Raw genomic sequence first — 19,593 nt, forward strand, 5'->3', positions numbered from 1 at the left:
AACGGATAATTCCTCTTCATCTTTCTGTGTTGACTTTCTTTGACAAACTGGTTTCACAGCAGTAATGCATGCAACGCTTAGCAGGGCAACAAGAGTGAGAGCTGTCATATGGGGCCCTCTTAGGGAGGTTTTCTACTGTCATTGCAAAAATTGCAAATTTTGGGCTACTGCTTTGGCTTAAGTTTATGAGACCTCAGACGCCCCCTACTGGTTTTTGGCCCCAATCAGCTGCCTGTTGACAAGCAGCGCTTCTGTAGAAAGGGCGTCCCTTTTGGGTAAGAAGCCTAACAGCATAAAATCCTAACACTTCCTCTGTTGTCTACACTTCTTTTTCAAGCAAGCTGTCACCTTACAGAGCTCTAGTTACTACTGCATGTAGGAAGACCTGCCAGTAGAGAGTTGCAATAGTCAATGCGTGATATCACAAGAGCTTGTACCAGGAGCTGTGTAGCATGTTCTGACAGGTAAGGTCTGATCTTCCTCATGTTGTGCAGGGCAAATCGACATGACCGGGCAATCGAGGCTACTTGAACCTTAAAAGTTAGCTGGTTATCAATCATGACGCTCAAGTTCCAGGCAGACCTTGTGGGCATTAGTGTGTTTGTACCACGCTGGATATTGATCTGTGGCTGGGATGGACCCCCACGTTCAGCCAGTCCCATAGAGGGATGGACCCCCCCCCCCCTTTGAAAAACACTGTGAAAACACACCCAGTTGTTTTGGCTTACGTATCACTCTCTGTTATTGAATCATGCTTAGCAAAAATTAGATTAATTTTGTTGATGCCTGTTTAGTCAGAGAGAGAAGGTAGGGGGGAGGGAGAGAGTCACGGTTAGAGAGGGGAGGAGTGGAGGGAGTGAGCATCAGCTGACCTTGAAAGAAAGACCTCTTGATGGACGGCTGATGGGAGCGCTGGTCATGTGGGATTGGCTGTTGGAGCAGGGCCGGTCACAGGCTATTCCCTAAATGCTGCTGTACATTTGTGGCTCACCTACCAACCATCCCCCACCCCAACCCCCACCTCTCTGGGGTCTCACTGAGGAATTCTCCCATCACTCAGTGATACAGAAGGCTTGGATCAGCAAGTTACAGTGTGTGTATGCTCACACACACACGCACACACACACACACACACACACACACACACACACACACACACACACACACACACACACACAACACACACACACACACACACAGATATAAACAGAAATAATAGTAGATAAATGGTCACATATGCATATCTGTGTATCCTACATTTTTTCATGTAGACGTTCTATGTCACCCCCTTTATGCACGTTCACAATGCTGTGGAAACCTCTGTGTTTGAATTGCAGCTGCAGAAATAGACCTGTAAGGCTGGCGGTGGTGTGTGGGATGTGTGAATACTCTAATTGTTTTCATGCAAGCATACTTCAGAGTTTCTTGCACTAATGTTATGCATGGAGGAAGATGGCTGTGCAGGCTTTTGCTTTTTAAATGTTCACAAGAGTTTAAGTATTTCCTCATCATACTAACCCTCACTTGGTACACCTAATTATGTCCCTGTACTAAGTGACATAATTAGTATAGTTTCAATGTGCATATAATGTTGAACAGTGCAGTAGCTTGCCCTGTAGTGAGAGTTTGAATGCTTCTCAACATGTTGGTACTTTTGCTCATTAATATAGTGAGAAAGATGTTCCTGGCAATGAGTTGAGATGAAATAAATTACCACATTCTCTTTTTTAATCACCTTTCTAACAGCCTTAACACACTTAGGGTACCTAAGTGTGTTTCTGACCTGAAGAAGGTGATTTAAGTCCCTGATGTAGAACCCAAAACAGCTCCTTCCTCTCATTCTTTCGTCATGGCTTTGAAACATCAAACAGAAACAGTAGAGTGTACAGCAAGGTTGTTCAAATGTTTTACAGTTTTTAACATTTTTTAATCACCAAGGAAAATTTCACTCTGTTATTTGACATGCTTCATACATGCACATACACACATTTGAAAATAACAACTGCTAGTTTAATAACTGAAATAAAATAATAACCCTTTAAAAAACTAAATCATAATTCAACTGTCCTTTATTAATTGATGACCTCCTTAAATCAGTAAGGCCTCTATTGAACAATTATCTCAATTTAGTTTATAATGAAAGCACTTGTAATATTCCACAGCAGGAAAATGTTCAGTGTTAACAGCAGCAAAAAACCCCAAAGCAAAGCCTGCAATAGTTCACCACCAGGTCTTTAGTTTTTCCAGCGTGGATTTTGAGAAGTTCCACTGGAACTAGACTGGTTCAGCTCTGACAAACTCTCATCACCATCAGTGATGAAGCCGACAATCGCAGAGTGATCAGAATATGGGGGAATAAAGAGAAAAATGTGCAAACAACACGTTACTTTGTCTTTCTGAGGTTGATTTGTTGTTCGTTTGGTGCCTGTTTCCACGTAATGTTGATAAAGTGATGGAAGTGGTGCTGCTGGCAGGTACTGGTCAGACTGGCATACAGAGCTGGCATTGCATTCTCTTAAATTAAAATGTGGTCCCTTCTGCTCTTATTATCTCAGTATAGTACAGGGTGTTAACAGCATTTGGTTGGTAACTGTTGTCATAAGAAATCATGTTATTTTATTGTGGGGAGATCTTTCAGAGCTCCTGCTACAAAGTGGGAACAACAACAAGAAAGAAGAGGTATGTTGTACTCGATAACTCATCACTTCAGGTATTTGGGAAGGACTGGTGAACAGATGGACTGAAGGCTTGACTGTTATTTCACACTACATGTACAGACAAACTGAACGTCCTTTCATTCATCTTCTGCTTGTCTGAACATCCTGCTTGTGTGTGGTTTGCCAAGCTTTTTCCAATTTGCAGATACCTCAAATTCATTTTAACACCTCACCCTCTTTCTCCCACACATATTTTAGAAAACGTCAGTCAGATCTGCCTGGTTTATGATTGGTTTATCAGTTTTGCTTTAGAAATGTAAACCATATGTAAACTGTAGTTTATGTTGTGAAATGTTGTGCAACACCTTGACTCAGTCTGATTTTGAAAGCAATTGTGATTTAACCAATTGTAATTGTGTTTTCTGTCAAGAAAGATAAGTCTTGGGAGACTTAATGGTCCCAATCTAAAACTGGAGGCGCAGTGTATTGGAGCGTGTCCTGCTACATGTTGATAGTTAAGCTGTGCAAAAGGTTAGATAAGGTGATTGATTATACATATTTATACATGAATCAAACCAATCTCAGTCTCAGCTGTGCCAGGTGTTCCTGCAGACATGTTGCTATGAACACAGCGGAGTTCAGCCGTTTTTTATAAATCGACCCGACTCTGAACAGCTCATGTAAATAACAAAGAGTAAGGTCCAGAGTAAGCTCTTGGCTAGGCTAGTGTTTTGAGATAACATTTGATATGAAAAGGTGCTATGCAAAATAGAGATTAATTATTTGATTGATTTAAGTTCTCTAATTTAATTTTGCCCCTGAACACGCAGGCACACATTGTATTAAGTATTTTAATTAATATTTACCTATTTTGCTGCTGAAATCCACAGCTTTACTCTCTAAGATGTGCGTAATGGACACTGGAAAGTCTGTTTTCATTTCTGATTTCATGATCATCTGTTGAACTGTTAGATTTGTTTGAGGATTAAACTTAATTGCTTTAGATGTGTGTGTGTGTGTGTGTGTGTGTGTGTGTGTGTGTGTGTGTGTGTGTGTGTGTGTGTGCGTGTGTGCGTGTGTGTGTGTGTGATGGTGTGTGTGTGTGTGTGTGCGTGCGTGTGTGTGTGTGTGTGATGGTGTGTGTGTGTGTGTGTGTGTGTGTGCGTGTGTGCGTGTGTGTGTGTGTGTGTGTGTGCGTGTGTGCGTGTGTGTATGATTTGATGAACATGCATCTAGTTTTGCATGGCTTGTTGTGTCGGTCTCGAGCTGGAAATTTTTAGACCTTACGGGGCTCGAGCAGGAATCTCTCTTTGGTAAACAGGCAGAATAGTTAGGCGACGTGGCAATCAAAAGCTTGCCTGCTCTCGGCAACAAAAAGATCAATTTAAATTTGTATTAACAAATGCTCTGATGTTGAAGTGGGGAAGCGGAGAGAAGAAGCAGAGTGGAAATGTGTTGTGACCTTGCCCTCTGTGTTGTGCTTGTATTGTGACATGCTGACCTTACAAACATTCACCTCGTCAACAGCAACTCCTGAGAAAACTCCTACAATAGAGCTAAATTAATTCCCTCACTTTTCTGCTGTTTGGTTCTGGGCTGCCAGTACAGAGGGTAAACAACTGTGTGCGTGCTGTGTCTCATCTGCAGTTGGTTTGATAAGTATACTCTTGTTTTGTTTTTGTTTGTGTGTGTGTGTGTGTGTGTGTGTGTGTGTGTGTGTGTGTGTGTGTGTGTGTGTGTTTGTTTTTCATTTTTAAGATAAGACCAAGTCTAGCTTTGTTGACTCAAGTATGAACAGTGAATCTACTCAAACTGGGTCTGTGGCACCTCAAGCCCCCCAAAGGAATATATTCAGCTATTTTAAATATATCGCTAAAATAGCAGGAAAGTTATTCTAACAAATATATGTGATGGTCGTGACACTGCTATTCTTTAGCCTAAACCATCACAAGCCAGGAGCCCTTGAGAGAGAGAGAGTCAGCATCTGGTGATGTTGAGATGACTCTATAGTGTGTATATGTATAAATATTGTGGGTTTTTGACAAGACTAAATCCCTCTAAAGTGTGGGAACTGGATATTAAGATGTGCTGCTTGTTCTGCTGTGAGTGCAAAAGTCCTAACTGCACGCTGATTTGATGGTGCTTCATGGAGGTTCTTCCCTTTTTTCTCTGCACAAAAACGTTTTTCTTTAACTCAGCAACTCACCCAAGTGTGATTCAAGGATTAAGGCTGGCATTGAATTATGTTATCATACTAAGAAACCCCATGAAAAGACCTTAAACCAGGGCTGTAAATGATTAATTAAAACATTGGTAACCTTATCAATTTTTTTTTTTACATTTTATTTATAGTGTTTTGTTTTACATTTATAAACACAAGCTGACAATACATAAAGAAGCCAAGCAAAAAAAAGACCATTACATTTACATGTAAACACCAACTTTTACACACTCACGCACAGGGCATTCTTTTTTTTTTTGTCTTTTATACGTCTTCACTACTTATATAAAAACGTTCCATTATTTTGCATTTCAAAACGTTTTTTTTCAATGCTTTTATTTTACATTGTTGTACTTCCTGTTTGAAGAAGATATGAACTTCCCTCAGAAAGAAAAAAGTTACAACATTAACTTAACCACAGAAACAGGACCTTGCTGCAGATCGATGAGTTTATGAAATTAGCGTAAAAGAGTGAAATGTTTGATGTCACAAGGTGGATATAATGTTTGACTCGACCACTGAACTGTCTGTGAGTTGTTTGGAGCCAATGCAAGGCGCCACAGTGTCATTTATTTCCATAACGGAATGGATTAACTACGGTGCACCAAAAGGGACAAAATGGTATGGGATTAATGCAATCAAAAATAAATACTGCATTACTTTGATTGCATCAAGATTAACACGTTAACAGTTGATGACCACAAACCACCAAAGCATAAACACCTGTTTAATCACATATACATTCTCTCTTCTTTTTAATGGCTGAATGATGTTCCAGACACAACTGGAACCTGCTAAGGTGACAGAACTGGAGTTGAAAGTGAATTGTTTTTGGAGTATTTTTAGAGGCAGAGCAATACATGTTTGGTGCTCTTTGGAGTATTTAGGGCAGAGACAGACACAAAGACACACACTCAGAAAAGATTCAGATGCAGACTTCAAGGGGCAGAGTACAAAGAGAAGGTTTAATCACAGTCTGGTTTGGATACATGGTTAATCCAAAAAGCACGAGCAAACCAAAAAAGAGGTTACACAGAGGAATACACAATTAACATGAGGGAGGACACATTAGAAATAAGCACACAGTCAATCAGAGGATAATGAGACGCAGGTGAGTGTAATGAGGGCGGGGCGGACACATGTTGGGAAACATCAGGAGCAGGACCTGGAAGAGTGTCATAGACTCAGTGACGTCACCTACTGGCAGAGGTGGGCACAGTTATTCAAAAGCGAAACTCTATTTACCAAAGACGTTAACTTCGATATCAGTTAAAGTTAAAGTTCAGTTAAAGTTAACATTTACCTATTTTATTAATAAACAAATTACTTATACTCTTTATGCACATATGTGTGTATGTGCGTGTATGTGTGTGTGTGTGTGTGTGTGTGTGTGTGTGTGTGTGTGTGTCTCTGCAAGTTGTATCTTTTATTGTCCTAAATTCTGAGGGCCACACAAATAAATAAAAAAGTCTCACAGGTATACATGAAGATGTACTTTAAATAGAAACGTCATTTCTATAGTGAAATCTTTGATTTAGATTTTTCTCTTCCCTCTGTCCTGTTCTTCTTCTCCGTCTAGCCTCTGCCCCTAAGCTCCGGCTGATGCGAGGCCAGTCTCTGATGGAAGGGGACAAGCTGTACTTGAAGTGCGAGTCATCTGGGAACCCCAGCCCTTCTTTTCGCTGGTACAAAGATGGACACGAGCTACAAAAAGGCAGAGATCTTAAAATTAAGACCAATAAGTGAGTATGGATTTGTTAGTTTAGTCCAGGTGTGGGACAAGAGCAGAGAAACACTGAAAGTTGTATCAGCAATGTGTAATGTTTTGTGCATGTTTAGAGTGAAACAGTCCCGGTATGAATTACAATTGTAAAAAATGATTGTATACATGTTTACGTTTAGAATCCGTGCATATGATTAATCAAAACAGATATCCACCAATAATGAAAACAAACAAACGACTAATACAGTCAAGGCACAAAACAACAACAACAAATGATAAACATTTTTAGCATGAATCTTGTCTCTGTGTGCAAACAATAACTGCTGTCATGGTTATAGCTCTGTCCAAGTTTTTCTTCATTTTACTGAACCTTTATGTTAAAAAATGTTTGAAATTCCTCCAAATCCAGATGGATAACTTCATTACTCAAACAATTGTTACACATACTACAGTGACTGATGTACGGTGGCCGGTAGGTGCAAAGGCTTGGCACGGCTGAAACGACATTTAGAAAAACCCACAGCATATTCAGAAAAGCTGCACAATTAAAAGTCGGGTACAAGACAGCCTGAGCGGGTGATCCGTTGCTGCAGCCCCGGGATATCTGGGCCTAATGAGCTCCGGCTCCAACACATCCATTTGCCCCCCACAGTCACAACCTTACCCATCATGCTTTTGCCATCCCCGCTGTCAGAGTCCAGGTTGAACTTGCTTTAAATATCAGGGCTACAGTTTAACTTTCCTCCCTGTCATCAAACAATTACACCTTCCCCACCGAGAACCTCGTGCCCCGGGCCTGACAAGTTCAATCTCCTGATGGTCAGAAGTCCTGTGCCCATCCCGGGCAGCAGTACCAGCGCACAGGCAGCTATCTTATCAGCTATTTGTCAACCAGACATCATCTGTCAAAGCACTTTAAATCTCTTTGTTGCTGTAATATTGACGTTATTCTGTGGTTCAACGATGCAACTTCCCCAATCTAAACATAACCTTCCTTGACTGGACTCGCTCACTCTCTCACATAAACTGTTCGACACAGCGCCCCCTACAGCCCTGGAGTACTTGTACTGTTGCAGCAGTTTTTGTTTTTGAAATGTTTCCTTTATGTATTTGCAGCTACTTTGATGTGAATTTAGTTGCTTTTTTCAGCACGTTTGTTTCATCTGCAGCACGTTTCAGCCGCTGCACTTGTTTTAGAAGTTTGCATTTGCTTTTGAATGTGCAGCATACCTTTTCTTAAAGGTACGTCATTTGAGCCGTTGCCAAGCCTTTGCACCTTCTGGCCACCGTACTCATTAAATTGGAAATGATTGACGATGGGAAACATCATCCGGAATCCAAAATCTGCCTTGAAGTAGAACATTAGTTGGTAGTTGTATACACTATGTTGTTGCACTTAAAAGTTAGATCAAACAATTGTTCTGTAATCATACACACCTTCCCATTCACTATTAGATGACAGAGTGAGGGTAGTGCTCTTTTCTGGATGAACTAGTTTTTTTGTCTTGCCAGGAAATCACCAGAGTCAGTCATAGACAGGTCTGCTCTATTTTTGAAGATTGTCAGCTGACATTGTCTTATTGACCTCCTCTGTTCCTCTCTTGTCTCTGCCTCTCTTTCTCCTTTCCCTAAGAAAAAACTCAAAGGTGCAGATCGGTCGCGTCCGTCAAGAAGACTCTGGCAACTACACCTGCGTGGCTGAAAACTCATTAGGACAAGAAAACACCACTAGTATAATCAGTGTACAGATCTGTAAGCAACGACACAGTCTTTGTCTCTCTATTTGTCACCGTCTATCATGATGTAGCATACCAATACTAATGTCCTTTAAATATGCTTCGTTCTTCAGGCCTTCATTTCTAATTGTATTTTTCATGGAGAGTTTCTTCCCTTTGTCCCTAGAAAACCTTAAACTTCTGCAGGTATCAACTGATGTATCTGCTAGTAAACTGGATCAACATTCTTCTCATTATTCTCCTGTTAGCTCTCTTTAGATAATCGTTTGTAAAAAAAACTTTTTAATTCACCTTTACCTTTTACTGATTATAATAGAATAACGTCTTTAGTGTGAATCACAAGTTCCTTAAACCCTTTTTTTTTCGATTGCTTTGGTAAATTTTCAATTGTCAGTTGAAGATGTAAAAAAAAAAACATTTGACTTAACGTTTACCATTTCAAAACTTATTCAGGCAAATGAATCATCCATATTGTTTGCAAATTGAACAATACATGGTTTTACATGTCTTCACAGTCCAAATAGATCACGTCTCTTCTTCTTCTTCTTCTCTCATACTTTTAAAAAACAAACCAGAACTATCTCTATTGGATATAATAATGTGTCATAATCACATTCAAAATAGTCCATCTTCTTGTCAGAATCTGCTGAGAGGTATTGATTTGCATTGACATGGATTGCTGTAATTCCTGCCATGTAAATTGATAGATTACCTGTCAGGTGACCAGGCAGCACAGACAGGATGTTCAGTGATATACAGCGCTGTAACATCAGAACGTCTGCATAAAGGAAGCTTTGATTTAGTCCCTACAGCAGCTCTGTCCCTTGAAAGGCTCCATGTTTTTGCTCTGTGCAGTGCTCAACAACATTAACATTACATTTGTCACACCTTTAGCTTCTTGAAATGTATTTAAGTTTTCTAAAAAGTATGTGACAGTGTAGTTTGAAAATACGTTTTATAACTGCCATAAAATGTTATTTGAACAAAGAGCTTACAAAATATGCTGTACTACTGTCTTGTCCAACTGTCCCCCTTGTAGTGACCACAACCAGCCCGTCGTCAGGTGTGAGTCATGCAAGGCGCTGCAACGACTCAGAGAAGGCTTACTGTGTGAACGGAGGAGACTGTTACTTCATACATGGTATTAACCAGCTGTCCTGCAAGTAAGTCGGTCACTCATTCGCCCTCTTCCCCTCAGTCATCACTGTGTAGTGGCTCCCACTGTCTCTTACCCCTCCCCTCTCTCTCTTTCTGTTTGTTCTGAAGACACTGTGCATCACTTTATCTTCTGTTCCCTGGTTGTAGCCTCCTCACATACATGCACCTGCAGCCCGTAGAGCCACTCTCTGTCTCACAGGCTTGATGTTTACATCTTTTACTATTATCACAATAGGAAAACATTTTTTCATTAGTGGAAGAATGTGTGACTTTTTGATCTAGTTTGATCACCCCAGCTCTCCTCCAGCGACACACCACCAACCCCCTTCTCCTCACATTCACACAAAGGAGTTATAAATTGGAACGCACCATAATTAAAGCGCAAGTGGCAGACAAAATGTTCCTTAGCTCGAGCTGCAATTCCCTGTGGCCTTCATTGTTGTGTTAGTAGGCTAATGTTAGCACGCTTTAGTTAGCCCGTAGCTTCACATTGCATGTAAATTGACAGGGAAGGACTGTGATCTAAAATGCTTGCTTGACATCCAAATAAGCAGTGAGAATCAACCCAATCGAAGTCATCCCAATAATGTCTGTATTAATTTTTTTTTTCTTTTACTTTTTTTCCTGCTTTAACTTTGTGACCAGAAACCTTGTAACTGCTCTACTGTTGCCAACGGACATTGAAGTTTTGAATTTCTGGTTTTCACATTTACATGAGCGTTCTACTGAGACACAGAGTAGCCTCGTAGTGTTTTTTTATCCCTTTGAACAAATGTATTGGTATTTAGTAGTAATCCGTACACAGGTCGGCCTGACAGACAAAGTTCTTGGGCTTCTCTAAGCGACCATCTCGTTTTTTGGTGTAGAGAAAAGACAGGACGTGCTGCTTGATAATAAATTAATTTGCTTGGGGCCCCAGGCCAGTAAGGGCCCCCCCCCCTCCCGAGGGCTGACAAACTTTAAACCAAAGCAGCGGCTCAAAAGGTGCACATTTCGCAATGACACTAGGAAACCTCCCTAAGAGGGCCCTAGCCAACTGCATTATTCCTATGAAAACCAAAGTTTGTCAAAGACAAAAGAAAAGTTAAGAGGAATTATCTGTCTGGGAGTGAAAAAATAATGAGGAAAAATTGGACATTGAGACATTGGATCAAATCGGAAGTTTCTGACAAAGAGAAGGATAAAGTGCTCCCTCCAGATCTTGATAATGGTATCTAATATTTATAACTTAAAGGTAAATAACGCTGCAAGGGCCAAAAAGTTATAGGTCAAGGTGCGTACATACTGAGTTTTAAAAGAAGTTGTGGACTGACTAAAACTGTCCTACAAAATGACTGTTTGGTCAAAGTTGGGGACAGTACAGAAAATGCACCTTGGCTAAAACGGAATATGAATAATAATGTGCGGATTACATCATACCTTAACACCCCCTGGCTAGCTACTGGCAGATAAAATCTTGATGCGTATTCCTTCCAACCTATGAGTAGAGCTGCAGATTGTTCAAAAATGTTGTTAATTTAAACCTTGTTGATACCACCCAGTCTTTTAAACGTTAGCCCATGTTTTCCCAGCTACATTTCCAATGCCATGTGTTAAGGTTAGCATCAATGTCTGATCATAATGTTCATGAATGTCTTTGCTTTGTCTCTGAAGTTTTAAGAGCCTTGTATAACTCAGAACAAATTGAATTACAAGCTCTCTTTGTTTCCCATCCGGATGGTTGGGAAACAAAGTCGGCTGTTTTTCTCTCTTCTGTTTGGTCTTGTGGCTGAAATAACAGAACAGATTGTAAAGAAAGGGAAGCAAAAATTGGCAGATAAAAAAAAAAGGTTGTCAAGAAGATGAGAAAAGAGAAGAAGGGGGCGAAAGAAGTAATGGTATACAGTGAAATCTCTGCCGACATAGGGTTTCTTCTGCTCCAAGTGTTTCCAACCTCTCCCTAGTTGCTCTATTTTTAACTCTATGGGAAATTGCTGAGTTGGCTCTTGGAGGATTTTTTCCTGTAATTGATTCAAAATGCAAGCTGTCTCTTTAGTGGTAAGACAGAGGATACCCAGGTAGTTATATGGGCAGCGTTTGTAAGGGTAAGACTAAGGTCCTGCAAGTTATACATGACTTGAGTTTAACAGATACAGTAGTGTCATAAGAGATAAAGCTTCTGATATCATTTAGTTACTGTAATGGGGCAATACCTACACCTAAAACTGTTTGTCAGTTGTTGTGAATTTTCAATAGTATTTTTTGCGCTGCAGCTGCACATGATTTTCTAAAACATGCCTATAGTTAATAAGACTGCCGATAAGGCTGAGCTGCTTTCAATGGCGTCAATGAAAAGGTGAAATAAGATCTGTCTTATTGGGTAAAAGACTTGACAGTGACACCCGCCATAGCTCTGAGTTTAAGACATTTAGGAACCTGAAGCACTCTCTTAAGAAAGTTTATTTTCAAGGACAACTGACAAAAGAGCCGTTGAGGATTAACAAAAACAATGGAAGTATCAACTCAAGTAAGAGCAACAGCTATTATTAGTGTTGTGAAGCAATGAGGAGAGTTGGTTTGTTAGCTTTAATGTTGAGAATTTGATGGAGGATGCCCTTATATAAAACTTTTTCCAGCCTCTTTCAGTTGACAGCTCAGAAATAAAACACAACATTCTGCAGCTGCATGTAAACTGAAGGTGCTGTGAACATCCAAAATCTGGAAACAATTTTATTTTTCTCACATTGTGGAGGCCTTATCTCTCTCTTCTCTAACTCTCTCTCTCTTTATAATATCTTCTACATCTCTCATTTTGCATCTGCCAGATGTTCATTCATTGTTTTAAGCTCAGCTAGCTGTGTTCATTTATGGCTTCTTCCCGGCGTTCACACCGAACACACAACACAGCATAAACATAGCATTACAGAGAGCAACAACTCTGTTATTTATGGAGAATTCAGCTCTTCCCAAGGTTATTATAACAAAGGGTCAATCCTTTCATAATTCTTGACCTCAAACTTTAATGTTTAGGTTCAGTTTCACAGCTCTCATCATCCTTATGTTGCTACCTGCTTATATCCAAACAGCAGAACGACACAGTAAGCAGCAACAAGCCAGATATTTGTTCAGGATTTGTTTGAGCTGAGTGGGGTAAAAATTCATTCGATTTTATAAAGTTTCTCTGTTTCTCTTTACTCCTGGTGATTGATGTCTGGTAGCTTATCATTTCAATGAGCTGATATTATGTGCATATTGATATTGTGCTTTTCCAGAGTCTCTAAAAGGTCTGTGTCTGTAAACTTACAGGCTATTCTAATGTGCACCCCCGTGACTGTATTATTACTTCTACTTTGTTATGGGTATCTCATCATTGTGGTCAGGGGTTAAAAAGTATGCATTGGGTTACGTGCCACAATCAATACATACACATACAGTGTGTGTGTTTGTTAATGTGTGTCTGTGTCCATCTGTGTTTGTGTGTGAGATGGGTTGAAGGCTGGAGAATACATCTGTTAACCCCCCTAACTCCTGCACCACCATCATATGACGCTCTTAAATGAGACGACTCCTACGAGCCTGTTCAGGCAGTCAACTGATAACACCTCCTTCCAATTAGCTTTCTATTTAAGATGGAAGATTTGAGGTCTCTCCCTTTGCTCTCTCATGGCCAGCTCTGACCTGCACCAGTACTGATCTCTCGCTCGGCCCCCACCACTAACACCAGCAATCCACCAGCTGGCTCCGACTGGGAGATTTAAGATATCACCCCTTCACTCTTAAAGTTTCTGCATGTAAAATGAAACTGTGAGGAGTGATTAGGTCGGAGCATAGACACATAAACACAAACTATGTTCCGCTGCTGCTACAAATATTTTAAACAGATAGAAATGTGAGTTGTCTGACTGAACTGTAGAAGTGATTTCACAGTATGCAGGTCATCTCTCTCTTTCTGTAGTTGGTTAATTGTGCTGTTTCTAATCCCTCATCTCTTTGCTCTCTTATGTCTCCCTCTCTTCCTCCTTTCCTCTCCTCCCCTCTCCTCCCCCCTGTTTCCTATCTGTCTTTTGTGTTCTTCCCCGCCTCTCTTCCCACTGTATGTTTAACCCAACCTCCCTTTCCCCCTCTTGTGTCTCGTTTTCCCTCCATCAGGTGTCCCAATGACTATTCGGGGGACCGCTGTCAAAACTCCGTAATGGCCGGTTTCTACAGTATGTCCATTTGTTCTCGTCTGTCTCCTCCTCACTGAGATGACGCATGCTACTTTTGGAGGGATTGCATTGAGGGAGTGTTCTTCGTGTGTGTTTAACACCTGCTAATATGTTTCATGCTAAATTAAGTTTGATGGGTGTATTTGAGTGTGAGTTTGCATGCCTCTGTGCCCCCCCCCCCCTCCCCCTTCTTCTCACTGTCTCCCCTGGTTCCTCTTTGGTGCGCATTTGGTCACATAATTTAGCTGCTAAAAAAGACACCACAATTCAAAACTTAATATTAAGCACCATCTTCCTCGATTATGAATCTACTCTTACATTTTTTAATTCCACTTACCGTACTGTAAACTGTACAGACAATCTGAGAGAAACAGAGGAGACAGAGCACAACCACGATGCAGAGGCTAAAGTTCTTAGCTTTTATTGTGCACATATCTTAGTTGATGGTCCATTGATGCGTCTATGATTTCTGACAGTAAAGTTTGAAGTCCTTACCATGACAAACATTTAAAGCTTATGAATAAGGAATGCCTTTTTTAGGTGCCAAGCATCTTACGCTCCAGCACAGGTGCGTTTACTATTTTCCTCCAAACCCAGTTGTCATTTTCTCACCAGTGTGTAAAAAGTAAATTACCGATGGTGGGCCGGTGGTGGTCGACTGGTTTGTTTGTGCGCCCCCCGTATAGAGCGTGCAGCCCAGGTTCCTTTCCAACCTGTGGCTCCTTCCCTGCATGTCATTCCCTACTCTCTCCTGCCCAATAACTTCCAACTCTATCCACTGTCCTGTCTCTCCGATAAAGGCACAAGAGCCCACAAAAGAATCTTTCCCTGGTTAGTGCCCATGTGTGTTGGTCTTAAAATGAAGTGTCATCAGGGACACAGAAGTCATCTCAGCTCAGACCACCTGAAACCTGGTCTAAAGTCTTTATCTGTTCCTGCTTTATAGAGGGCGCGGCAGGAAGATGGGCATACATCAATGAGTTGATAACGGACTTCCTTTGCCCAATAGACACAAGTGAAGCACAGCCGCTCACTCTGCTCAGATGAATATTTTTTTGCATTTGCTGATACATTCAAGTTGAGATTTTACCGGGACAGGAGAAATGGCGAGCTTTTTGTTTTCCTCGTCTCTTGTCATCGTTGGGCTACATTCCTTTTCCATGAGGCTGATCTGGTGACGTCGTCCTCTTGGATGCCTGTTACACCTTAATCCTGCTCAGGGCCAGAAACTCCAGCTGAACACAGACACCCAGTTCTGTTGAGCACAGCGAACATGAGTTTAAATAAGATCCAGTCCGATCCTGGCGGCGTGGCATAAGCTTTTAATAATTAATGAGGATACACTTTAGTTCCCTAATGCAGAAATGTTCACTGCTTCTCTATTAATGTTGGAAGGCACTGATCGTTTCTGATGTTCAAACCGCCATGAACATATTTGATACAGTGTCCTGTGTGTGTTCTGTGTGTTCAGGGGCACAATGAAAGGAGAGAAGTTACATGAGCTGGTCGGAGTCCGGTCTATCCAGGAATAGAGACTGAAATTCACCATATAGCTGTCACACCAGCTTGTCTGCGCCCCTGGCTCTTAAAGGGAATGACAGCTGACACTCTGATTGGTTTGATTCATGTTAAGCCCAATACACACCTTTGTATAATCAGGCGACTTAATCCAACCCCTCTGCACACTGTGCTTAATTTAATGCCCAGATTGTGCCTCCAAAATATAGTAAGACACGCCCCCAATCACTTTGTGCCTCGCATTTCAGACAACATGTTGCCTTTATGATATTTCTACTAATACAGACAATTTATTCATGTCAATGAAATTCAGCAGTGAGTGTTGTTTCACTCTGTGCATCCATGGACCATTTGATAAAATTGCATGGGGCCAAATGCTGCTTCAACCGTTAAGGGTTGATTTCCAATATAGTCAAAGTGGTGCCACATGTTTTGCACCTTCTCCTCCACATAGTGTAATCCATTTTTAGGAAATAAGTACATAACAGTCAGGAAACGCTTAGCTTGGCTTAGCTGCAGGACTGGAAACAGTGAAATCGTATACAACAAAATCAACCTATCAGCAACTAAAAACCTCTCTGATTATGACTTCATCTATTTTCTTAAATTGTCGACTCATTCTAAGTTGAGTGCTAAAAGGAGGTTCCAGGTGTCATATTTCTTCAGCCTGAGGTCACTTAGAAACCACAGGTGTTTTGTTATTTATGAAATTGTGTCACCCTACGTCCTGTCCTAATGCTTGCTAAGCTAATAGTCTCTTGGCTCTAGCTTTATGTTCACCGTACAGCAAGACAGTACTATCTATCTCCTCATCCAACACGAGGCAAAGACCAAATTATGCAGATTTCCCAACGTTTTGCACAAGGATGCAAATGGGGTATTTATTGTTTCTCTGTTATGATTGCTTGGGCAGTGACACTAAAACACCAATAGTACGTTTTTCAATAGTACATGTGAAAAATAAATGTTGCTGAGCACAGAAGCTTCCTGAGAGTTGATGGAGCAGGCTCCCTTTACTGGCCAAGCAATCATAGGGAAATAGAGGAGGTATGAAATATAACTCCTTAAGCCCCGTTTCCACCATGCAGTCTGGTTTGGTTCAGTACAGTTTGGTTCAGTTTGGTACGGTAAACCCTGAACTTGCCCTCGTTTCCACAGCCAACCGTACCCTTATGTGGTAAGCGGAGTGTAATCCAGATGGAGATAGCCGCGTCAGCTATGTAATAGTGTGACATCATAGCAGCCCACCACAGTGTAGCCCACTATTACGGGACATAGTAAACAACGGACCCTTTAGGGTCGGATTGATACCCTTGGCACACCAACAGAAGGGTACCAAGAAAGTAGGACGGTACATATGCCTTAATTGGTACCCTTCCCTACTTTTGACGGTGGAAACACCAATACATGGGTTAATGTACCGAACCGGACCGCTTGGTGGAAACAGGGCTTTATATTGTTGAAAACTTTTGTTCAATGCCATGTGGTCTTGCTTTGCTATTTGTATTTTCTTGACCTTTACAAACTGCATAATGTCGAATGATTACCATGAATATATACTAATACTTTTTGTGTTTAGTTTAAAGGCTTCACGCTGCTAAACTAAGCAAAATGTACAAAAACTACACGCTTCAATATGTCCGTGTGATGTTGTGCTTTTATTTGGCATTGTGATGCTCCTTCAGTAAGTTGAGGGAACTCTATAGGGACGACAGGCTTAGGATTGACTTCTCTCTATTTACATAAAAATGCATGCAATGCAATAGAAATGCTGAATGCTCAGATGATGTCTTTGGAATCATATGAAAGGTTATAACAGTGATATGAAGCCGAAGGGGGGGGGGAGTGCTTTACAAGGGGTATTCTATAATCAATACAAAGGCACACAACTCCCCTTAGTCAAATGAGTTAGAGCACCCGACACCATCTGCAGCCTCATTGTGTTTTTATGTTGGAGAGTAACCCACTGCTTTGTGTCTTTTGTTTTCTTATGCTTTTTCATTTGTCTTCTTTTTTTTCATTTTGTTTTATATTTCTGTCCCGTGTTGTTACTCCAGAAATGAGGTCTAGTAAATATAGCAGTAAGTGATGTGGCTTCTTGTCTTGCTGTCTTTGTCCGTCTGTCTCTGCATGCAATTTCCTGCCTGTTGGCTTCTCGTTCTTTCTACCTTTTTTTTCATTGTATCCCTTTGCTCTTGATTTTTGCACGTTTCCTTTTTTGTCCTTTCATTTCTGGGGGTTACAGAGCTGAGGCTGTCTGAGTTGTCTGTCTCTTACTGGACAATACACATTTCAATCGCCATGGCTTGAAGCACTAATTAACTCATTTCCTGGTTCTGTGTATACAGGACATGAAAATAAATATCTGCTACAAAGTGGACATTACTCCTGACCCTATCTGTCTCTTTCCTTTTACCATCTGCGCTGGCAGAGCTTCTCAGAATTGAATTTATGGGTATGGATCATTAATATTCATTTTGCTGTGCTTAAACGGTTTGCCAAGATACTCTCACAGTCACACATTAATGTACCATCTTCTTTCGAAAAACCAACAACTGGGTCTCCCTCAACCTGTCCCTCTTTTTCTCCTGCCCACAATCCTGCTTTTTAAGACATGTTACATCCCTTCTCTGCATGCAACCTTTTTACAATCTTATACTTTTTCACGGGAGACAGAGGAAAACACAAATTGACACACTAATAAATGAAAGTGCAGGGGTTAATTAAAACACAATACAATGGCCCTAACACCAAACAAAGATGTGTTTATTCAAACACAAAATCAAAGATCTCATCTCGGAGAATTTATTACATCATTTAAGAAAACAAGTATCTGCTTCTTCATCTGGGCTTTGGCCTTGTGCACACCGTCTCAAACAGCCTGTCAGACAAAAACATGGAAGCAGCAAACATTTTTGCAAATTGTTGCCAAAGGCCATTCAAAGACCTGAACACGTAATCAGTCCTTATTCTTCAGATGCTCACCTGTCCCCAATCAAGATGGCTGTGAGTCCAACTCTGCCAGGGATCCTGTCTTCCCATTCCCCTTAGCCTTTCTTTATCAGAACCCTGTGACACACTCACAAAGCCAAGTCAGGGCTCCTGTAGGCTTTTTAAAATCCCTACACAGACCCTTTATTTAGAACACCTTTGCAGTCCCCTTACCTTATGTAGCGTGTCTGAAGCTTTTAAGGGAGGGGAAAGACGAGATGACGATTTTGGTAAAAGTAACGATCGGTTGATTCGACTGATCTTCTCTCAAGATTACTTCAGAAATAAATCAATAAATATATTTCTGATGTGTTACATCTGATTTTTTAAACAACTTTACATAAAAAAAATCAGCTATAGATACTCTGACTGATAGCCTTCATCTGTTGATAGATGTCATTGTATTTATTTACCTGAGAAGAAATAATGGAACTAACAACTATTTAAGTAACCATGTAATAGTCATTAGAGGATTTATTAGTCCATGACAAACAATCTAGTTTTAGTTTATAAGGGGACAGAGTCAGGTCTTTGGTGTCAGGGTCTCTCTCCTGGACATGGCCCTACTGCCCTCTCACCCCTGAACCCTAGCCCGCCCCCCCTTACCCTAATCAATGTATGACCTCATGATTCTTTTTGCTCATCACTTTGCTTTTTCTCCTTTCGTTCCCTCCCTCCTTTCCTCATGTTGTGCCGTGTTTGTTGCTCCCTTTGTCATGTTGTGGTGGCGCTTGCTGTTCTGACACAGAGTGTAATAGCACAACAGGCCCAGACCTGAACAAAGATCGTTCACGTTCACCATGACCTACTTTTAAATTGGCTTTCAATATTTCTGAAAATGACATTTTAGCATCGAGTCTACAAATCCATGATGCTTTTTTGACTGATTGCTTTTGTCACTTATGATATCGTTCTAATTTTAACAACTAATAAATAACATTTTAGTCATAATAGTGGACATTTAATGGAAAAAGATTTAAGCAATTTCTGAAATTCATGACTGACCAGTCAAACCCGGATCAGCCTGTGATTGGATTGGTAAGAACTGTTACTATGAGAACATACAGATATTATATGAATTTAAATTATGTTTCAGCTCCTTAACAAACTAAACCAGGTCACTACTAATCCGTTATTCTACATAATGATGACTTGCAATCGTTTATTCACACATGATCACCGTAACCATGTCAGAATGTATTTAACGTCATCATTATTATTTTATACAAATAAAATATCTTTGCTAATTGTATTTAATTGAAAATAGCAATTGCTATTTTATTTATAAATAAATAGGTGAGCTCAATGTGCTTTACATTGAGGTTAAAAACACTGCGTACAACAAACAAAATGTTTCCACAGTCATAGTTAAGATTCAGAAATTAAATCAATAAAGGCATAC

The 19,593-nt window shown here is 40.6% G+C and overlaps 1 protein-coding gene across 3 annotated transcripts in view; it reads left to right on the forward strand.

Annotated features, from left to right (window-relative positions):
- The window catches only part of LOC109998515 (pro-neuregulin-2, membrane-bound isoform), a 49,460-nt gene that overhangs the window by 20,464 nt on the left and 9,403 nt on the right, over positions 1–19,593 (forward strand). The window contains exons 2-6 of one of the 3 annotated variants that reach the window (XM_065958945.1): positions 6,458–6,620; positions 8,235–8,353; positions 9,377–9,500; positions 13,624–13,682; positions 17,258–17,281. In XM_065958945.1, coding sequence (XP_065815017.1) covers positions 6,458–6,620; positions 8,235–8,353; positions 9,377–9,500; positions 13,624–13,682; positions 17,258–17,281 — 489 coding nt within the window. Of the gene's footprint in view, positions 1–6,457; positions 6,621–8,234; positions 8,354–9,376; positions 9,501–13,623; positions 13,683–17,257; positions 17,282–17,631; positions 17,656–19,593 lie in introns of all 3 variants that reach the window. The other 2 variants (XM_065958944.1, XM_020653397.3) reach the window with 2 other exon arrangements.

Source organism: Labrus bergylta, chromosome 9 (genome assembly GCF_963930695.1).
Source record: "Labrus bergylta chromosome 9, fLabBer1.1, whole genome shotgun sequence".
Classification (NCBI taxonomy): domain Eukaryota; kingdom Metazoa; phylum Chordata; class Actinopteri; order Labriformes; family Labridae; genus Labrus; species Labrus bergylta.